This window comes from Harpia harpyja, chromosome 22, assembly GCF_026419915.1.
Source record: "Harpia harpyja isolate bHarHar1 chromosome 22, bHarHar1 primary haplotype, whole genome shotgun sequence".
Lineage (NCBI taxonomy): Eukaryota > Metazoa > Chordata > Aves > Accipitriformes > Accipitridae > Harpia > Harpia harpyja.
Window position 1 is genome coordinate 583128 of NC_068961.1, and position 19265 is coordinate 602392.

Here is a 19265-nt window from a genome sequence, read left to right on the forward strand (position 1 = left end):
GCAAACGCTGTAGTTCCCCGAGGCCCTTTATTTCCATGAAAAGACTCCTTAAAAAACAAAAGTTGGTAAAGACATAATTTGGTATTGAGCCTTCTAGGGGTAAAGCATGGCAATGCCATAGCAAAGCTTTACAATGAACAGCTTAAGGTATTTTACTTCCAAAAGATGCCTGAAGAAGTATATGTAGAATGCTTAATTTGAGTGGGTATCTTTGAATTTGCGTAACACATTTAGTTAGGGTGAGTGCATTCTTCGTGGGAGAGCATTTTTCATATAAAACGTACAAAAAATTAAACTAAATCTCCAAATTGGTATTTTAAGCACTCTGTGGATTTGTCGATGTTACTGGGTGCCTATCCTACAGCATTCTATTTACCTCAACTTACAGATTGTTTAAGAAGAGGATGTGATCCTAAAACAGTTTACTGTGTAAAAAAGAAAACATAACACACCACAGATAACCTAGATGGAGCCAGGGGTTTGAGGGCAGCATTCTGCTTCAGTGTCAGTACATGCAGGCACATAGGCATACATGCTCTTCTTCCTCATCCTGTTATTCCAGCCGTGTACCTTGTCATCAGCAGCTCATTCCTGTTGGGATGACCTCGGGCTGGGAACGCCATTTACTCACACCAACACACCATGTGATAAATGTGTGCGCACGTTACGGGAAGATAAAGCACCTGCCACCAAGCATTTACAACATGGCCTGATATGATACCCAGAAGAGAAGGTGTCAGGCCTGGGGAAAATTATGAAAATCAAGGTCGCACTGTGAAGCAACTTGTATCTGAGTAAGTGCTCTCAACTCTCCTAAATACAGGTAAATACAAATCTCCCTTAGACAGCTTTATTAAATTGGCAACTCAGAACAACAGATGCTGGGATGATGTTTCGCTGAGGACAAAAGAAAAGCAGGTTTCTTCTGGACTACTCCTAGGGGAAATTAGAATGGAAGAAAACCTGGTGGCCTTATGACACACAGAAATAGTGGCTCGTGATTCAACACCTCTTCTCCAATTGAATATTTCTGTAGTGACTAAGGATCATACTGGCCATGAGAAATCGCTCAGTTTCCTGTTCTGTTTCACAGACAGATTTCTGTTTGCTGCTCCTCCCCTAGTCCTCGCCAAGGAACAGTGCTGGACTAAGTAGGAGGACAACACTGAAAGAACTTACACAAAATATTACAGGGCTGACAGCTTTATACAAGGTTATATAGAGAAATTCCCTTCAGGGATGCAACTGGGATGCATCAAAATCAAAGCACGGCCCTGATGGGGATTATTTGCATGCCAGGGGTCCATCTCCTGTCTCGTACTGCAAAACTGAGTAAGCCCACGTGAGTGTAATCATTTACAGGACTGGACCCAAAAGGAGGATGCATAATGACATATTGGCCTGAAGGAGACGGGCCTGTTACCTGTTTGTCCCCTTCATCTGTTCTTTTGTAGGAATTTTTTTCCAAAGTTGCATGTGGAACCTGAAATTTAACTCCATGGAGTTCTGCTGTAGTCCCGTAACGTACTTCACTGTCATTTTTCAGCGCCATAAACCGTGGCAGAGGCAATTCTTCATTAAAAGAGAGAAAAACTCAACTGAGACTACAGAACATTAAGAGTACTTTAAGCAGTATCATCTTGTAAAACCAATGAAAAGTTCATCTATAAAAGAGTACTATTTATATTTTGTAACATTTATAAATGTGGAGCTCCTGTGATTATTTTATGTCTTAATAAAAATGTGAAATGTTACACAAAACTACATTGACTAGCTTAATATATCATCTCTCCATGCAAAGAGAAAGAAATAAGCCTTGTGCACATTATTAAAGCAAGGGGCAAACTCATTTCCTGCCTTCAAAACATTGTCTGTAATGAAAAGAATAGTTTCCCAGAGAAACTGTGGGACTGATGAATTAATCAGTCAGGATCACAGTATGCTCAACACTGCCATCATAAAAGGAACAAATTAAAAATGGTAGGGTTCAGAGATCACACCAAGGCCTGGTGAGACGACCATGTCAAAAGGTCCCATGTTGCATCTGCTCTGCAGGGCAAAAGAGTGACACTTTTTCACTCTTTAAGACAATTCACGATTATTTTGAAGAAACACAGTTGCAGTTTTGTGCACAGTCACCCTGAAAGATCAATACAACTAAAATTAACAGAATGCTCAAAACTGAGCAAAACCATACATCACCTCTGTAATCTTTTACACCTACAGCTACTACCAGGAATAAAAAGAAATCAGTTGGAGTTTGGTGCATGTTACTCACCTCACTCTAAAGGCACTCATAAATTTCAAGAGAAAATGTAATTAACACTGGAAGTGTTTCAGTAACAGTAAGTAAGCAGGATATCAATACAAGGACTGCAAGTACCCTTCTTCGCTCAAATTTGTGGATTATTTACAGATGCTGGACTTGTAAAACATCCACAGTAAATCTCAGTTATTTCAGGTTTCTAATTTAGTTTGCTGGTTTTTGTTGGGTTTTGGTGTTTGGGTTTTGTTTTTTTTTTTTTAATTATTTTTTCAAATTAACGTCCTTAAAAAGGACGGCAATGCAAGAGAGAGCACACAAGTTCTCTGTAAGGAAAACTGTTGGACAAATCCAGGCTGCCCTGCTTCATCCCTGGTTTAAACTCCCCTGCCAGCGAGGCACCGAACCGAACCGTGCCAGCTGCATCCCATCCCCTCCACTTGGTCAGGAGCTCTGCACCGCAGGAGCTCAGCTCACACAGGTCTGGCCGTGCTCGCCAGCCCGGCTTCCTCGCCCCGGGATGGGGCAGACCTGGGAACCCCCCCATGCCTTGTAACATAGGTGACTTCTACATTTCGCTGCCCTGAGAAGGGACACCAGAGTGGAAACCGCGCTGGGAGCAGTGACCCGATTGCGAGGCTATGGGTAGATCCGGCCTTTCCTACCTCCTCTCTGATCCCACGGCTGGTTGCTGGTTGCATCGCTGCCTTCAGCAGGACGGTGGCAAGCACCCTTGCCCAGAGCACAGCCTCAGGGCACAGTCCGAACGCCCGCCTGGGATGTGGGAGCTAAGGGTTCAACCTGTTCAGGCTCAAGCCCAAGTGAAAGGCTGCGTGTTTCAAAGCCTGAGCCCTGCTGAGGCAGAGCACGCGTCAGCAAGACAGAGGCAAGAACACCAAGTTCCTTCCATTTAGCTGTTATCAAGGTTTCACAGCTAAAAGGGACCTGCTTTCTCTTCGTTGCTTGAGTTTGATAAGCCTCTTTTAAGAAGCATTTTACTCCACCAAAAATGGTGCATTTAATATTACTGTCAATTCATTGGGAAGAACAAAGCTGTTTTAAGTTACATCTAATACACATTTTCATACCTACTGATAGGAAGTATTATGATTTAGTCACCATTACCCACTTACTTCAGCAGGATTATTTGCTAAAACAGATGAGTGTTGCAAGCTGCCCTGCACAGGGGGACCCCTGACCTGCCCATGCCCCCCGCAACATCCCGCCACCCGAAGCAGCTCCCACTCTGCACAGCTGTCAAGATTAGAGGCTGAAGGTGAGAGAGAAATGCATCCCTAGCACTGATCAGCTGTCACTCATGCCATTCCTTTGGGAACGCCTTTTCCAGAGGGGGATGTCATCTCAGCTTTGCCACACGTGTAATTCAGCGCAATTTTCTACCAGTCACTTAGCGAATGGAACGTTACCTTCTACTCCTTCTCTGCTCCTCAAAATACAATTGTTTCATAGACAGGTTAGAAGAAAAGTTTACCACGACGGAGAGCTGACAAGCATTAAAGAAAGTGAGAAACAAGTGCATAGCACTGCAAGCAAAATTTACTACTTACCATTCTTAATGCTCTCAATCCGTACTGGGAACCCTGACTGCGCTGCCGCAATTAACTTCAAAGCAATATAAAATTGAGCAGGACCAAAATAACCCACGCGCTTGGCTCCACAAACTTCTGTAATCTAAGAGAGAAGAGACACATTGTTGGTTAAACGCATTTCACTCTCACAGGGAATTTAAACACCTCTACATAAACAAAGAAGAAATTCTTTAAAAATGCAAAATGCTTGTTGTATTTGAAGTTTTCTATTAAGCATGTTTGTTTCAACTCAGGACATGGCTGTCTGATCACATTCCCCCTAGTGTATCAGAGATAGGTAGGTAGTTGTTAAGCTTTTCAGAAGCATTGCTGTATCCTAAAACAACTTAGGGGTTTTCATACTGCAAAAGATTTTAATAGCAGGTAAAATGATAACTTGTTAAGTACACTGTCCAGTAAAACTTTTCCATTGCAGAAGCTATGGTATTCACAGAAAATTGTACTTAATATTAGCCCTTACAACAACAGTTCAGACAGTTACTGTAACTGGAACATAAATGCAACGCAAGAAATGCCCCTTCGCACTGCTTGAGCAGAGCACTTTTCTTTGTGAAAAACTAACACAGTCTCAGCACTGAAGCTTAATTTCTATATACACTTCACTGTTTGCTGTTCGCTTCACTCAGCCACCTCTATGAAACAAACAGCTCCACGTTCACACGCTCAGACAGCAGCTAAACAAGCAACAGCTACCAGCAGGTTTTAAGCACAGGCGCCAATTCTCCCACGCCTGGAGCTCCCAGATGTTCACAAACTTCAGCCAGGCATTGAGGTTAGAACGAAACCCCATTCACCCCAGACACAAAGGGAAGCCCCAAACCGTTTTCCTGAAAATACATCTAAATTAGCAATGCCTCCTGGCTGGCGAGGTGCATCGCCTGCGTGCAGGAGGACAGCAGAACTGTGCCAGTTCTTCATAGGTAAGTGCTGCTCTCCAGGAAACCCTGTCCGTGGATCACTCCCAAGCTACAACAGCATGACGGAAACTATTCCCATGTCATGCATATGAACAAATAGCACAAACGAATAGTCTTATTTTTTTCTGATTTATTTTTATATGTGTATATATACACACATACACACACAGAGTGTCAAAATGTGATGTGAAACAATTACTGAAAAAACAAATGTTTTGGAATGGTAATTCTTACTACAAAGAAAATGATCTTCAAGCAAAGTCTTTCTTCTCTGGATGTGGCTTCTGCTTTGACTGAACGAGCTCTGGCTTCCCTCTCTTGCTGCGAGTTTTGGAGATACATCTTGTGATCAAGGAATTAAGCCATGCATCAAGCAGCTTTCTTTTCTCTTACTGCTTGATGAAAAGGGAGACTGATTGTCTGTACAAGGACAGCTTCAATTAACCAGTGCCATTTGCCATTCCCTTTCCTCTACATATCTTTCTTCTGAAGTCACTCTGGACTTTTTTTTTTTTTTTTTTTTATCCCCACCCCGTTGCGGGCCTTACTTCTTTTATTTTCTGGTGGGAATGCAGGGCACTTGGCACGTGCCCGAGATGGAGAGTGCTGAAGCACGATTAAAAATCGGAGTGTGCCGGGGAGGAAGGAACAGGTGGAGGGAACTCTTCGGAGGAGAGCTGCGCCCCGGCCGGGGCACGGGAAGGAGCCAAGCCCATCGCATCCACCTCCGTGGACGGCACTCTGCAGACCCCAGCAGTGCAGAGGGCTCCCCACTGCCACAGGGAGCAACGCCGTCCACTGCAGGGTCCTGCTGCACCGGTGGGTCCCCTGACAGCATCGCCCGGGGTCCCGTGGCCGGAGCTGACACCAGAGGTGCATGCCCGCGGTGCTGCGGGAGCACCGCCTGCCTGCCTGCGGCGTGGGCGTGCTGCCGGGACAGCCGATCGCAGGACCGGCACTGTTTGGAGAAGGCTGGGCAGATCATCGGTGCCATTTCTGACCTCCAAAGCAGGCTCCTTCCTTGCCCCTGGATGCTCCTCGGTCACTCAGTCCTGCCGCCCACCCCTCCCACTCCTGCACCGTCCTTCCCCACCAGCGGCCCCGGCTCTGTCTGACGCGGAGGCACGGAGCACAGCCGACGCGGTTCGACCCAGGACACGGAGCCTGCACCGCGGCTGCGGCCCAGCCGGCTCCCCACGGGCGCAACCGCCCAGCCACGCCAGAGCCCGACAGCTCTGGGGTCGGCACCGCTGTGGCAGGCACGTGGGAAGCCGCCGGCCGGGGGCTTGCTGTGCCTCCCAGGCTGACAAATTCAACAGCCTGGGGAGACGCAGACAGAGAAGGGGCGCAACCAAGCTGAAATTCGGTCTGGGTACGCAGCCCCGGTTCGTTAGGGGAGACGTTTCTTAGACGAAGGCCTGCGCTGCTTCCAAAAGCTGGGCCCCCGCCTGCACCCGGGCCCTCCCATGGCGGGGTGCGGGTGCTCACCTCCGCCGTGTCACGGACGGCGCCCGGGATGGCAGCCGCCGTGGCACGAAAAGGGCACACAGAATGCCTGGGTGTACGAGGGGTGTACACCAGAGGGGTTTTCCTCTTGGGCTGCTTTCCTGTCATGGCACCCCACGCTCTGCAGCGTTACCGTCATCTGCCTTTCCTCTCGTGGGCCGCTGGAAGAGGAAGCACTGGGCAACTGAGACTTTCACAGAGGGATTTGTGATGCTATCGTCTTCCTGAAAAGACACCGAGAGTTAATTTTCCATATCTTTTTCTACACTTTGAAATATTAAGGTCGCTGAATGCTGTAAATGCTCTGCTTCCTCCTGATATGGAAACATAAACGTTTTATTCTGATCGAGCAGACTAAAAATTTTTATCAAGGACACACTGTCTCTCAAAACTACGGTGTTCCTTCTCAAGCACGCTTACAGCCAGCCAACCTGAAACTGCCTCTCTGTAATTTTGCTCTTTGGTGGTAACAACAGAAATATATTTTGTAGGCACAAGCTCCTCTGTGTTATTTGTGCAATTAAATCCTGATCTCTTTGTTAACGGCCCACAGCAAAAGATGCAAGCTGACAGACTAGCCAAATTTATTGCACAATTAATTGTAGGTATTCATATAGATTAATTGCAGGTACAGGCATTCACTCTTATGAGGTTCCTTGTACAGTTAAAGGAGAGGGCCTTGGGTTCCTTCCAGACAGCATTTCATACTGCAGCATCAGGACATGGCTTAGAGCCGCTAATGGGAGCGGACCCTCTCTCCAGCAACCGCAGAGGTAGGTGGCAGATTAGCCTTTTATCCAAATTAATTTATCCAAAATTAATTACTCAGAATATGCTGCTTGCTCAAATTTCCACAGCAGCTTAAACTGAATACTACATTATTTTTTTGTTTTCTGGTTTTACCATTCGCAGGGTCAGTGCACATAGCCCCTTGATGCCCAGATTACATTTAGTGATATACAATACTGAAATTAAGCTAGTTTGTGTGATATACTACTAAGAGTTTCCAAGACCCATATGAATTAAAGGCATTGTATATGAATGCGACACACTGTTTTTTCGAGCTGAAACTAGACTGTTTCTGAAACTATCCCCTGAAATAGAGGGGAAACATCAGTTCTACTTTCATTCAACTGATGTTTAAAAACAAATTCTTTCTATCCTGTCCTGTTGTCAGTTTGGGTTGCATACTATTCAGCAAGCTAGCAAGGAAAGAACTGCTATTTTCTATTAGTGCACTGCTAAACGGACACACATGTAAATCAAAACAACTTGCATACCTTGACACTTCAAGGGATTCTAATACAGAACTATTGACAGCCAATTTTCATTGCAATTTTTTTTTTAATTCTTCAGCAGAAGACTGTAATCCTCCAGTGACAGCTGAATATTGAAGAAAAGTTTAATGAAGAACATGTTGGAAATAATTTTTCATGGTGGCAGGTTACAGATGTTGCTTGCCAAATCTAACCTCAGGATGATAAACAGGATTAGTCAAAAATTGATCTATTCAATGGTTCACGAGGCAAGAACACAATGCTGAGTGAACTAAAACTGAGTTTAAATTTACTGCAAGGCTTAACTGCTTATATGAAACAATTTCAAAAGTCATTTGCCAATTAAGGAAGAAAGTTCATTTCACAAAACATGTGAAAACAACATTTCTCGGAGAAGGATGGAAAGCTGCAGTGTCTAATCTCGTGTTTGTTCTCAGTCAGTCCTGGAACAGCACCTCTCAGTTCAATTGGATTTCAGCAGGTAGCCTTAAAACACATGTTCTGTACACGAATCACACCACCTTCCCTATCAAGCAGCCATAAGAAAGGGAGAGCAAGATCTAGATGCCTGCACACCCTTCTGACAGGCCAGAAGTTCTTCTATGGTTATAAAAATATATACTTTTTTTTAAAAGAAACAGATCTCCAACTCATCAACATTAAAATTTAAAATGTAGCTACAAGCTGTTTTAAATGTAGCTGGAAGAATGGCTGTTTTAAATTACCGTTCTCCATGCAAACTTCTAATAGAAAAGCTTTACATCTTGAGATGCTGGAACACAAAGCAGATTTTTATATTTATTATCCACTCACTGCTCTGCTCGATCGGCTGACAGCGAGTGTTATTTTTGTAATTGCTCCTTGAAGACATCCCACATGAAGCAGCTTTTCCCAGCACAATCTGACATTGTTCCAGCTCTCTCCAGTTCTCTCCGAACAAGTTTCCACTGCAGTCTCCAAGAGCACTGACCTCTCAAACACCCTGGGCAGGTCTAATTTAGATTGCAAGAGCTAAACTTCAGGAACTGAACATGAGCCGAGAGCTGAAGTTTGTTTTCCGTAAGTAGAAAAAGAGGTAAAATCAGAAACAACTATTCCATAATCCTATGGACAGGCTGAGATGACCATCCTGCAGCCTCAAGGGAAAGGTTTTCAGCTGTAAGGCAACAGTAGAGCTGGGATTTTTGCTTTTTCATTTAGCCGTTAATGCTGCTATGGCATCCTCTGTATCTAGCTGGCACACAGTTTTTGTCTGTTCTGCCCCCCTGTTGCTGCCTGCCACATAGATTGTCACTGCTTGTCATTTGTGGGCAAACCCAGCCCAAAGGCACTCAAACCTCTCTGCGGGTTGTGAGACCCTGCAAGGAACATGTGTAAGCTGAATGCACATTCAACTCATTCGGAAAGAAAAAGAAAATGAGCACCCCTGCCCCCTACGTTAAAGGAAATTTTCTCACTGCACCTTCCATCTCAGCCCAAACGCAGAAAGCACAAGTTTTTTACTTGTCCTTGCTCAAGCCATAATGAGGTAGAAAGATTTTCCAGTTCATCAACTGCCTCTGCGTTTTAAGGAACATGTTGAAAAGCTGCTGCCGTTACCCGATGCACCCCTCAGCCAGTGCTCTCCAGAGAACGACCAGCTGGGACGCCACAGCTCAGACCTCAACCACGGAGCAACCCCAGGCTCCCTTCTGGATCAACCACCCTCATACAACTGTTTCAAAGACAAATATTTGCAGCAGTTGCTTATCAACAGCTTATCTCAAAATTGTGTCATGCATCTGACCCACTTTACCCTTTTTTATAAATATGTGTTTACAGAGTCTTTGATCTCCTTGTTACAGACAAGTTTTGCTACATTCTTAAACAGGTATTTCTTTCTGAACAGATCATTGTTCAGATATCTGTAACGCTACTTGGAGCCCAGGCCTACGTATCTCTCTCTTCATTATTTAAAGTAAGAAACACCACATCCTGGATCCAGTAGGATTACTGCCTGGGAAGGCCATAGGAAGAGGAAGGTGCTGGAGCAGTTATGTACCCAGCTGTACAGAGGAAGAGGCTCTGCTATGGATTAGGTTCTTTACCTCTGCTCCTCCATATCAGTGGTATTTCTGTAACTATTTATTTTATTCTGTGATCTTGTCTTAAAAACAGACTTTTTATCTATTTTAGACTTTTTTAAACATCATCTGAAATGCTTACTAAAAATCTAGCTGTTTTGAGCAAGCAGGGTTCCAACATCTAAAACAAAAGGAACTTAAAACAGCTTAGTTTATGGCACACAAGACAACACTACATAGTACATTTTTAAAGACCTAACTACAAAACATTCTCACTGTTTAAGCTCTGCATGATCACCGCTTTACATTAAAGAACAACATAATTTTAAGTTGCAAGGCAAGCTACTGATAAACTGCCAAAGCTTAGCAACTTCAGTTAACTCGGTGATAAAAGCAGCAGAGAGCAACCACATCTGTTAGCCAAAAACCTGCCAATAGCACCGCCAGGGTTTCCCCAAACTCCTACTCCTGGCACGACCCAGAACTGTTCACATCTGCGTGCACCGGTGCAACATGGGCCATCGCACCTTTGCACATCTAGGGGGAAAGCACTGCACTTCAGGAACAGGGAAACACTTTTCCAACAGCTCCAAGCAGAACATTTTATGCCAACACCAAGAACTACAAGGATTATGATTCAGTGTACACTTTCGTGCACACACATGCATGCAGCCATGGATAGAACACATGAAACAAACACTAAAACCATTTTCAAACAACTCTAAGTCTCACAGTGAAGCCTAACAGAAGTATTTTGTATACTAGAAAAAGTCGATTCCTGAGCAGAGGTTAAAAAACCAAAACTAACCCAAACACAACTGTTTTCAACCAGTAAAGAGTCTTGTGACCAGGCAGGGCAGGAGCAGGGCAGTCATACTTGGTCAGTGCAAGGGTCGGTCAAGTCCTCTCTTGTACCTGAAACAGGCAGCTGCAGACACCTACAGAAACTCAAGCATGTGAATCGTGCAGTACTTCTCTTCAAATAGGAAGACTGGCAATGCCAGAATACCGCAAGTTACAAGAAGTATTGATCTGAATTGTGCAGCTACCAGGACATGTGAATCAGCATAGTTAATCAAAAGATTTCAATTATTAAGGAGTGTTGGCTAGAAAAACTCTGCCAAGGAATAAAGGCTGCTGATGCATGCTAACATAAGTGCTGAAGTATAGCTGAAAGAAATCCCATCTCCTGTGCTCAACCTTTTGTCTTTAAAATACAAACGCGAACAAATCTTTTTATCTGCATGTGACATGGAAAAGGTGGACAGTTTCATCTAATGTCAGTCTTATTGGGACGTTTAAGAACACCATTCCGGAGAAATGTCTGACAGTCTCCACACCAAGTAAATTATTTTCACAATAGCAGTGCCTACAGAATTAGGTCAGAGGTTGTTATATACATTTGCTGATCTGTCATTCTGTCTTTGCTTTGAAAGAAAAACCTAGCATCACTTTCACTAAACACATGCCTTTAGGAGTGTGTAAAAAAGCCTGCAGAGGTGAAAGAGATGAAGCAAATTATCTTCAAAACCTCCTTGGCTTTTTCTTCTCACTATTTGGAAAATGAATGCTCCAAGAACAGCATTCATCCACCTAAAATTGTTCTAGCTGTGTTTCACATTCACTAGTTTGCATCAAATTGATATGAAAAACGATCCAGGTCAATAAATACAGCTTGTGCCAATAAATCTGTATAGGATTCTGAGTAAAATTTTAGTAAAGCTTGTAACACATGGAACACAAAAATAAAAAGCCTGAAAACAGGTTACTCCAGATTTAAGAACTTGGCATAAGGACACCAACAAGCAGTATGGATTTTTATAGAAGTATTAGTCCACTTATTCACTGAACTGCTTCACATTCTTTGAAGGTAATCAGTTCCTCAGCATCTGGATATGGAAATGCAGACATTGAGCAGGTCATTCTCTGAAATGCTGCACAAACAGCCTTGCCAAAATCACTATTAAGACCTAAAATCCCATGGAAATCTGCAGAGTACACAGAATTGGGTTATGGATGTTTTATCTGCTTTTCAAATCTTACTGTAGAAGCAAGGGAGTAAGCATAATGTCCCAAGTAAAATGGCAAGTACAGAGCTGTCACGCTGCCCCACCCAAACAAGTAGATGGCAAGAAGCTTCCACAGGGCTTATCCGAATTTCTTCTGATGCAAGTCCCAGCCAAGAGCATTTCAGCCTCTTGGACATGAGACTTAAGTTTCATAAAGCCTATCCTACACATGGTTAATACTAAACATTTTATACATTGCAAATATGCTTCTTTAAAAGCACTAGTCATTCCAAAGATTTCTGTTCATTTTCCTGCTCACCTCTTCTCGTCCAAGGATGTATCTAGGGACATAACACAAAGAAGGTCCAGGATGTGAGAGAAGAGAACCCAGACCCTCCAACTCTTGCCTGCTCAGTGGAGACATTATCCTGAACCCCCTTACAATGTCAGTTGCTTGTAGGTAAGCGGAGCTTGATGGAGTCAGGATCCAACTATCCACGCTGGAATTTGGCCAGCGCTGGCACTGGGCCAACTGAAATGCGCATCTGTTCCTAAAACTTTCATTTTCTGGAGGCTGAACTGAAAATAGTATCTAAACATTACTAGTAGTGAAAGTGAATGGAGAGTTCCTTTTTAGCTCAAGTGGAAATGCCGTGTTTTGCACAGGAGCTGCACCAGCACACTGCGGGAATGAAAATACAGGATGATCACAGGAACATTAAAGGACAATGCTATTTTTATCAAGGACAGATTTTAGGGAAAGGTAGTATATCCTTGTGGTTTTAGCATTTTAGACCACTTCAGCAACCAAGCCGTTAATTTATTTCAAGGAACACTTTACACAAGCAGCACTTTCATTAGCATATTTTCATCCTGAGAGTACATCTTCACTGACTTAAAATATGGCACTTGTTTATAAGCTTGAGTTCATTATTTAGAATGACATTTATTATGATCTCCAATGTATTTCAATATGCTTGTTTTTTAAAATCCATTCAAAACACTGTGTGTATATATATACACATACGAAACTGAAATTAAATGTAACTTGAAGCTCAGCCTTAACAAATCAAACCTTTGTAGGAAAGGTTTCTGCAATCTGTCCAAGCCTTTTTTATAAAAGGAAGAATGGTCTCTCCATTGCTGCAGTTCAGATATAGATTAACACACATACCGCGAGTTTATTAAAAAAAAAAAATTGAAAACACTGAAATTTTGTAACAGAGCACGAAGCCATTTATAATGCAGGACTCCTCCAGCCAGCTTAAAAACATCTGACTGAATCTTGCAGTTTGTTATTCATACAGGGAATCCTTATCCTACCTTTTGTCAAATTTCAGTCTCTTAACAGTGTGCCACAGACTGAAAAATCAATTTTTTCGGGAAAAAAAAAATCCCCACTGGTTTGGATTGCAGTAATTTTGTTTGTTGAGTCAAAATTCAGTTTGAGTATTACTCATACAAAACATATGTGTATTACAGAAAAATCCACTTCATTTTTATACATCATGAAGTGTTGTTAGAGAGCATTTGCCTTACCCTCTGAAGAAGCTAACATCAATTCTTTGTTGTGACTTATTCTTCAATAAATGAGATAACTTACAAAGCTCAGCAATACAATTCTGTTTTGTTCTCATGTTAAAATACCATCATAAAAAGCTTTGGTATAAGTAACAGGGTTTGTGAAAACACCTCCCCATCACCCCAAGCTTGCCAATCTCACCTAAGGCACAAAAAGTAACTTGAAACATCTGGAAAAGTGACAAGCTTTGAGCTTAGGAGTAAGGAGATAATGTCTCCTGTGGACATACCATAACGTTTTATGAATAGACAAATCAAAATATCTTCTCAAATTCGGAGACTCTTTTAGCACCTAAGAAAAAACAACGGAAACAACTGCTAGATAAAAGCTAAAGTCAAAGTACAATGAGGAAAACAGGCAGAAAGGCATGTAATCTCCTTTGCAAATGTATAAAAATTAAGTGCTATCAGAAGTCTCTTGGTACTTCTGCTGTTAAACTCAAGCCAAGGCTACCCAAAATATGGACCTTTTCAGTCAAATCTTTCTTTTCTCATTCGATGGCAATGTTTAAAGACTTCATTCCGTCCAAGTACACTGCATTGCTAGGGGTGAATCCCAGAAAACAAAGCTATTTTAACTTGCCGTTACAGGACTACAGAGGTCTACAGGACTGCCTACAGACAGTACTGTAGTATGCTTCTGCTGCCTCTACAACAGCTGCCGTATTATTTCCCCATTTCTTTGCAACTACAACAAGGAAATACTTCAGGAGTTTCACTCTCAGATGCTATGCCAGGATAACTTTACGATCTGTTCCATTTGTAGGCGTTTTCACAGCTGAAAGTATACCAAGAGCAACCGACAGCAAACCTCATGACAATTACTGTTATCTTTACATATCCAGGCAAAAACATTCCTCTATTTATTTTGGAAAGCAAACAGCCTTTTCTTCTCAGCAAGTGCCCTTCTACTTGTTGATGGATGCAACCCCTCCCGCCACCACTGCAGTCCTGATGCACCCAGCCGCATGTCTCAGACAAATTAGATGTAAAAAAATTCATCTCCAATCATAATCGAACAAGGCAGCTCGCTCGCTTCCCCCCTGCACAGGGACAAGACACTCGGACACTGAGCCCCATGGGCCACAGTAACATCTATGGGATCAAATAGTTGTAGATGTGGGTTGTAGATGACAAGAGGCTGAACACAGAGGATACCTAAAGTTGACTACAAAGATTATAGAAAAACATCTAACATTTACATTTTTACATTTCAGTGATGGCTCACATCATTACGGTACAAGGCCCGTGAGGAAATGACAAATCTTTTGGCTTTGCAGTTTCCGCATAAACATGAATTTCTGCTGTTTGGGATCTAGTACACAGGATTTTACCCCAAACAATGAGATAGTCTGGGAAACTAAAAAGCCATAGGCAGAGATGGCTGAGACGCAGTCACTCCGGCTGCTGGGAGAGGCAGTAATCAAAACTCTCCTCTCGGCCATCGTCAATGTTTTACCTCATTTTGGCCAAGCTCTTACAGCCACAAGCAGCAGAAGCACTGCCGACTGCAAGCGCGTTGAGCCGTCCTTCAGGTTTCCTCCCACAAACTCTTACAAAATCCTTGTCCAAAGTTCAAGAGACACCCGCTTCTCCTTCCTGCTCTGCCAGCGCTGAAGCCCTTCCACAACGGCCTGGGCAGCGCAGGGGACAAGCGGCAGGGCAGAACCCGAAAGCGCCGGCCCAGCTGCAGACCTTCCCCCTCCGCGGGCTCACGTCCCCCAGTGAGGGTTTTCAGAGCAGACTGGAAAGCCCCACACTTGCAGACAAAGGGTCAGACAAAGGGTTAAAGCAAACGTTGCTCAGCTTTGCTCTAAAAAAGTATGCGATTAATTGATTCAGCTTTCCCGTGACTTCTGGGACAAACCCTTTAAAATGCAGGAGAGGTAACCGCCTTCAACAATTAGTGAAAGAAATAAGAGCAGTCTTTAAAAATAAGCAGAGGTGGTGACCCTAAATGGAGCTGAAATCTGAGTTTTCTGCAGCTGCGCTGAGCTGTGGATACGCTGCGAGACCGCCATTAGCTCCGGCCACCCACGGGATCGGCAGGCCACCCTGCCGAAAACCCACTCGGCATTGCCACGGCTGGTTCCCAGGGAAGGCAGGCAGCCCGGGGCAGGGCAGGGGGACAGGCAGGCTCCTGGGGCACCTGCCAGTGCTTCCATGCGCAGGGCATTCCCAGGGCACGCACCTGGGAAACATTCCCGGACCCAGCGGAAATACAGTGACCCAAACCCGACCGGTGACTGATACGTAGCAGAGCTGGCCAAAAAACTGTAGCGGCAAAGTTATTAGCTGCAGGTTTCTGGATTTCACTGCAGAAAGCCTGGCACATGGATCAAAGCAGGATGGCCTCTCCCATACAAGACTTGGTTCACAGCAGGATTTTTCTGCAAGACAAAACTCAAGTTAATCCCTCTGGGATCTATTTGTTTTCAGTGGACCTTGGTTCCAGTAAAGAAAAATAAGAATAAAGCTTTTCTTATACATTGATGTCTAACATACATTTATATCATTCACCTTTTATCACCAGATTTTTTAACTCTGGCCAGTGCAATACAGATGAGTGCTTAAACATTCAGTTCAGCAACACCTTTATGCTTGTTTCCATTAGCCTCTCCTCCCTAATCTTTAATTGCTTAAAACGACTGTAAGACCCAAATATCATGATATGCAAAAGTAAATAATACACCGCCTAAGAATCACAGCCCTCTTGCAAAAGTCTTTCGTAGCACTACACAAAGAGATTATTATACAGCATTAACTTTTAGCAACATGGGTTTAAAGATTCAGCAAACTATTTTGCAAAACTACTCTCACTTTTTTTTTAAATCCAAAACCCCTTATAAAATCAAATTCTGTACATTAAAAAAAAAGGAGACCAAAAGTCATACACAGTGCTTTAAATTATGTCTTTTCCAAAGTCCCAGAGGGAGCAATTGATGAAACTTGTTTTCCAAGTCTTGGTAGCAGAGTGAAGATTTGTGCAATTTAAAATTAATTGACATGTTATTAGGAGCATTTCACTCAATTGAAATGGGCATAACTCACTGACAGAGAGGTAAGTCTGGAGTGAAATTCTGTAAAAGAATTTTCTAACTACCAGGTCGGTGGCAATTTGTGTGGAACATGTGAGGCTGGTTCACTCTGGAAAGACAAAAGTCACTAATGGCACAGCCTATTTCTCATCTATCACAGATGCATCACACATCACTGCCGCAGCAATTTCTGTTCAACCCTTCTCTCTCGTCCTCCGATAAAGATAATGATAGCATAATTTGCGCTTGCAAGAGACTGTCAAAAATTGCTTTGGACTTCGAAGACTTCCATCAAATACTGAAAGTATCTTTGTAACAGCCCTTTTTCCACACAGGGTATCTGCTGCAGCGCACCAGGGAACTGCACAGGCTTGCACGGCTGAGGGGAACAACCCGATGGCTGAGATTTGCAATAGGTATGCAAATCCCCGTTTAATTTCTAAGTTCTTGGCACAACTTTCAACAAACAATTGTGGCTCCAAATAGCAAATTAATAAGGAAGAACTTAACACACTGGGCAGAGAAAAGACTGCTGATTTATCTGACTCTGAAGAGATGGGTAAAATGGAGAGTGACCCGACGCTGGTATTGCATGCTGATTTAGGATCTCCAAAGCCACTAACGATCACTGCAGGACACATATACTACTATCTGCAAAGCAAGAAGGAAATGTCCAATAAAATCTTAGCGATTTTCTTCTAGTAGAGGAAACCCCCCCCACACACCAATTTTAAGAAAGATTTTCACTCTTTTCTACATAAAACACTACAACTGTTTCAAAAATAATTCCTCTGTCTGTGCTTCCTCCTCCTACACATTTACAAGTAACACTTTGCCATTTTTGCACTAAGCAAATGAAAGCTATCCCTGCTTTTCATTTCCACGGGCCAATTTTATAAGGATTTGAGCATAGCTATTTGTGATCTAGGTCTCATTTCACACAAGATACATGAGCTAGCACTTATCTCTAAACCTGCAAGAAATCCTCCTGCAATCAAACACGACAATTCACTAACTGAGCATCACCCATGTTTGGATAATATTCAACACAGGGCGATAAATCTGCATTTGCCTTAGGAAGACAGCTCCGTGCTTTTCTTCACAAAGCCTGTTGTACCGCATGCTCAGTATTTACAATCTGCTCTAGTAATGGCTATAAGTAATTATTTTGCATTGGTCCATCGTTCAAGGAAGAGGAGCTTAGCAGAGATGCACTAGGAAAGAGTGGGATGCACTGGGAAAGAGTGGGATGCATACCAGTTCCACCCGTGGCTGCCGCTAAAACACCTTCTCCAGCTCTTGGCACAGTGGCATGTGCAAGAGGAGCTCACAACATATCTGAAATGCTAAATTATTCAGAGTTTCTCAATTCTTTGGTCTTAATGCAACAACTAACAACATGCGTATTTTAATATACTTCCATTATTAGGACATAACACAGCAGGCAAGGTATTTAAAAATGTTAGCTGTGAGGCTTTTATGACTCTTTCACAGGACTTTCTGGAGTTAATATAGAAAAACAAAAAGACATCTGTACACATTACTACATATTATAATAAAAAGGATTTGTAAAAGCTTGTCACATGCAGCTTTCCTAAGTATCTGGTCATTTTTAGCATTACTTTGCTTCAGTATTCAAAATTAAGCCTATGCACCAGGACAGTGAATGAACTATTTAGCAATGATTTTTCCTTTCAACTGCTTTATTTTCTTTCTTGTTCTTTAACAGTGGTAAGTTTTATATTTAGGCAGAAGTCTTTAGGCAAATTATTGCTTAAAGTAAATGAAAGCTGAATACCAAAACCCAAGCTTGTGTTGTGTGCCAATTCATGTCTTAGAGGCAGCAGCCTCTCTTCCTTCTCCTAACCCTCTGCCTTGTATTTTGCACAATTTCTGCACTAAATGAAACAGGAGTCCTGCAGAGCAAATAGTTTATCATGCAATTAAACCCTATAACATGTTCACAAAAGGGGGCCAAAGTGCAGCAGCTTTAAAAAGAGCAAAACCACAGAAGACTTTTAATACATTTATATTTTAGTAAGCACGTACTCTTTGTATGACTGAGCTAGAAATTCTTTTCTTCTATAAGAGCTGTACGATTCAAAAGATTTCTCTCTCCGAGATTCACATTGAACAGCCCCATGTGAATTCGCTCGGAAAGCTCATGGGCTGAAACCCCCCCAAGTTTCTTAACTGCTTTGGTAGTTTGGAGCCTAACTGAGAACAAGCAAAAGCATTAGTACTTAACAAACATATACTCTTTCCCCTATTTTCCTTGCCTAAACCATTTAAACTCCTGCGAGTGCAGGAACCGCTTAAGCTTTTAATTCCCTCAGTGCTTTTGCACAGGAATCTGTTGGCTTAGTAGACTTACAACAACCACTTTGTTAAGCATGAGAAGCAAGATAACAAGGAAAGTCCTATTCTCAACATCCCCCTTCAGTCCAGTCCCACCTAACAAATATTGCTCTACCTACCCGGCTGCTGCCTGGCAAGAGGGCTGCTACAGAAAGTGCCATCAACTTGGGATGTCTCAAGGTTTATTTTACAGTGGGAAGTTAAATTTCAGATGTTCTTATTATTGACAGCTTACAGATAGCAAGTTTAAATGTAATAGAAAATATTTAAATAAAACAGAAAACACATTATTGCTACATTTCTTCACTTGAAATCTTTCAACTGTGGCTTAGTTTGATTTTGCTGTTGAAACTAGGTCTTCAGTCAAAGAGCAGGAGTGTTTTTTCCACACGTGTGAATACTTAACTTTAGACTGCATTTCATCACTGGGTTTGGGGGTAGGCTGAGGGGAGGAAAGAGGGGAAGAGGAGTTGAGGTAAGATACCTTTTTTTTTTTCTCCTTACAAGTTGCTGGGGCTTGTATAGGGGTGGGGGAGAAATGCCAGTTTTACATATCTCCTTCCTGTACAACCGAGTAACCGAAAAAGTACCTCCATCCATGTCCTGCTTCTCACCACTGTTGCGTGCTCACTGCTGATGAGCA

The 19265-nt window shown here is 42.8% G+C and overlaps 1 protein-coding gene across 1 annotated transcript in view; it reads right to left on the bottom strand.

The window, feature by feature from the left end:
• Window positions 1-19265, bottom strand: part of REPS2 (RALBP1 associated Eps domain containing 2) — a 102623-nt gene that overhangs the window by 63837 nt on the left and 19521 nt on the right. Inside the window, exons 2-3 of the mRNA XM_052773868.1 lie at window positions 3832-3955; window positions 1424-1572 (exon numbers count right to left, since the gene is read on the bottom strand). Of these exons, the coding sequence (XP_052629828.1) occupies window positions 1424-1572; window positions 3832-3955 (273 nt within the window). The remainder of the gene's footprint in view (window positions 1-1423; window positions 1573-3831; window positions 3956-19265) is intronic.